At 56.0% G+C, this 3,055-nt stretch overlaps 1 protein-coding gene across 1 annotated transcript; it reads right to left on the bottom strand.

Moving 5' to 3' along the window:
* Positions 1–316: 316 nt before the first annotated feature.
* Positions 317–2,238, bottom strand: LOC123039137 (cytochrome P450 709B2-like). The gene is made up of 4 exons (XM_044462415.1): positions 1,890–2,238; positions 1,590–1,810; positions 1,210–1,463; positions 317–1,130 (listed from the first exon to the last, which is right to left on the bottom strand). Exons 1-4 carry the CDS (start codon positions 2,236–2,238, stop codon positions 317–319), a joined length of 1,638 nt encoding a protein of 545 aa, XP_044318350.1.
* Positions 2,239–3,055: the final 817 nt, after the last annotated feature.

Genomic DNA, 3,055 nt, shown 5'->3' with positions numbered 1-3,055 from the left:
ACTAATTCTAAGACTATTTAAAAATAACACTAGTCGCTCGGTTTGGCCGTTTTGATGATGATTATGACAAAATGTTCAACGGAAATGTTGGGACTGTCAACCACTAAAGAACCTGACTCCTTTGTACAGTAGTAATGGCAGGTCGATACCTTTCATTTCCCTTCACGGCTAATCTGAACCTACACTCAAAGTTGCACGCTCAGATGAAAGTTAAACGGACCAGTTTTATTCATGACGAACTCAGCCAGACGTGTGAATCTGTTTGCCCGTGACAATCTGCTCGCTACACTGTACAAACTCCGTCCAAGAATTGGCGTCAGGCGTCGAGTCTTGTGATGATCATCGGTAGCCCGTACTTTGGCCGCAGCGTGATGACGTCGGTCGGCGCGTGCACGTAGCTCGCTGAGAGCGACAGCGCAAACCTCCGGAGGATGACGGCGACTTCGGCCTTGGCCTGGACCATGGCGAAGTTCTGCCCGATGCACGTCCTCGGACCCATGGAGAAGGACAAGAGCGCGTTGACGTGGCTCGCGGCCCGGGCGGCGCCGCCGCCGGCGTCGAACCTCATCGGATTGAACTCGTCGGCGTCCTCGCCCCACACCTCCTTGTCCCGGTGTATCGTCGCGATGGGGATGGTCAGGAGCGCGTCCCTCGGCACGGTGACGCCGCCGAGCTCCACCTCCGACCTCGTCCTCCTCCGGATGAGCGGGACCGGGCTGTACAGCCGCAGCGTCTCCAGCAGGAACAGGTTCACCAGCCTCAGCCTGCTGAGCGTGTCGTAGGTGAGGACCTGATGATCCCGGCCGCACTCCCGCAGCACCTCCTCCCTGAGCCTCTGCTGCCACTCCGGGTGCGTGCCCAGCAGGAACATGGTCCAGTTGAGCATGTGCAGGCTCGTCTCCTGCCCGGCGAAGAAGAAGGTCTTGCACTCGTCGATCATCTCGTCCATGCTCAGCAGCGGCGCCTGCCCGTGCTCCGGCGCGCACGCCTCCAGCATCAGCCCCAGCAGGTCGCTCCCGTAGCCGTCCGTGTCCTTGGCGGCGAGCCTGTTCTCGATGATCTCCACCAGCGTGCTTCTCATCATCTTGTTCAGCTTCCACAGCCTCATGTTCTTTTTGGTAGGCACGAACCTGGGAAACAATCAAACAAATCAACGTGAGACGCCAGACTTGAGCGTGCATGCATCACTGTGCTTGATCTGTGGTGTACCTGAATCCTGGAATGTAGTCGGTCCAGAGGGTCGAGAAGGCGATGAACTGGATCTCGTTCAGCGCCAGGAAGATCTTCCTGCCCTCTCTGTAGCTGCTCCCGAACGCGGTGCGCGAGATCACATCCGCGGTTAGCTCCTCGAACTGGCTAGTCAGCCCGATCTCCTGGCAATCCTTCTTGCCCTGAGTAGCCAACTGCGCCTCCCACCGGGACGCCATCGACAGCACACAGTCCACCATTGTCGACGTCATCACCTATATATTGTAGAGCTTGTATTGTATGTATGTATTGTATACTAGTATACTAATAGTAAGATGCCCGTGCAGTTTAGCCAAGGCAGCACATTACATTCTTGTGGAGTTGTGCATGCATGTGCGTACCTTGAGCTTGTCCACGTTGAAGGCCGGGTGCACGACCTTCTTGTGGCGGTGCCAGACGTCGCCGTCGGTCATGACGAGGCCCTTGCCCACCAGCCGGACGATGGGATTCATCCGGTTCTTGGGGAACAGCCCCGTCCGGTCCGAGAGCAGCTGCTTCGCCATGCCCAAGTCGGCCACGCAGATGTTGGGCGTCGACCCGAACCAGTACAGGAACACGCGCCCTGCAACCCCGCACGAACTGGCCATTCTCAAAACACCATGACGCTGCAGACTAGCTACTTCGGATGCCAAGTATGTTACCGTAGAGGGGGATCCATTCGCGGAACTGGGGCTGGGAGATGGGGATGAAGTCGTGGGACGACACGTCCAGCACGAGGCCGGCGCCGGCCGCGCGGAGCCGCCGGATGTCGCCGAGGTTGCCGACGAAGAACCTGTACCCCGGCCCGCGCACGCCCTGCCGCGCCAGCCTCCTGGCGATGGCGCGCGGCCTCCACACCAGGCGCACCAGCGCGTTGAACAGGCACGAGGCCAGCACGGCCGCCGAGAGCGCCACCGAGACCGTCCAGACGGTGGCGGCCATGGCCATGGTCATCACATCAATGAGCTGGGCGCAGCTGCTGCATGCGTGCCTGGCAAGTGCGTACACCATGGAGGTTGAGTACATGCAATTGTGGTGAAATTTCAATGGCGCGGTGCATAGGGAGTTCCGGTAAGAAGTTGGACACTTACTGGGCGCTGGTGGACGGTGGTATCCTTGGTTGCTTGTCCTCTGCGCGTTTTCGTATATGTAGACGTAATGCGATCGATCCCATGACTGATTAGATTATGGTTCTCGATTGAGACCCGTGATTTCATGGTGACGGACTGACTGATAGACGATGGGGCACGAGCTAAGCACCCATGCGTGAACAAACTCGTTTCCAAACCGCAAGAGCTCCAACAATCCCAACAGGACAAATGACGGTTCTTCTCTTGTGAGAACTTGCTCCGAAATTCCTTCGGATCTGACCGTACTTCTCTTCTGAGAACTAGGAGTCTTCTCCTGACTTGGGCGAAAAAGATACTCGGTCTTCTGTTAAAAAAAAAAAACTCAGTCTCACGCATGGTTTTGACCTTGATCAAAGGACATCTTCAAGTGCGGGCCCTTAAAATGCCCACAAATATTTGGGCCTTGATCTAAAGCCATCCAGCCGCATCGGTCCGCTGATGCCTCCGCGTGTCTGAATTTTTGTAAATCGGAACCAAGCCTATAGGAGATTTATGAGAGTCCGAATATCCGTCTGGTCTATCTTTTTTTAAGGGTCGTCTAGTCTATCAAAAGCCATCACGTGCCCCACACCACAACCCCACTCTCCTCTCGTCTATACAACAGGGCGGAAGACCGCTGCTATTTGGCAGAAGAAGTGATTAAAACAGGTTTTAGAAATTGGGCCCAACTTGTGAGAGTTGCTATTCTGTGGAAACAA

The sequence above is a fragment of the Triticum aestivum genome, chromosome 2B (genome assembly GCF_018294505.1).
Source record: "Triticum aestivum cultivar Chinese Spring chromosome 2B, IWGSC CS RefSeq v2.1, whole genome shotgun sequence".
In the NCBI taxonomy this organism is placed as follows: Eukaryota; Viridiplantae; Streptophyta; class Magnoliopsida; order Poales; family Poaceae; genus Triticum; species Triticum aestivum.
Note: the sequence above shows the minus strand (reverse complement) of the source record. Positions and strands in the feature narration are given on the sequence as shown.

Coding starts and splice junctions, on each gene's coding strand:
- LOC123039137 (XM_044462415.1), bottom strand. CDS start 2,238: ATGGTGTACGCACTTGCCAGGCACGCATGCAGCAGCTGCGCCCAGCTC. Junction 1,464..1,589: donor TCAACGTGGACAAGCTCAAG/GTACGCACATGC, acceptor TACAATATATAG/GTGATGACGTCGACAATGGT. Junction 1,131..1,209: donor GACTACATTCCAGGATTCAG/GTACACCACAGA, acceptor ATTGTTTCCCAG/GTTCGTGCCTACCAAAAAGA.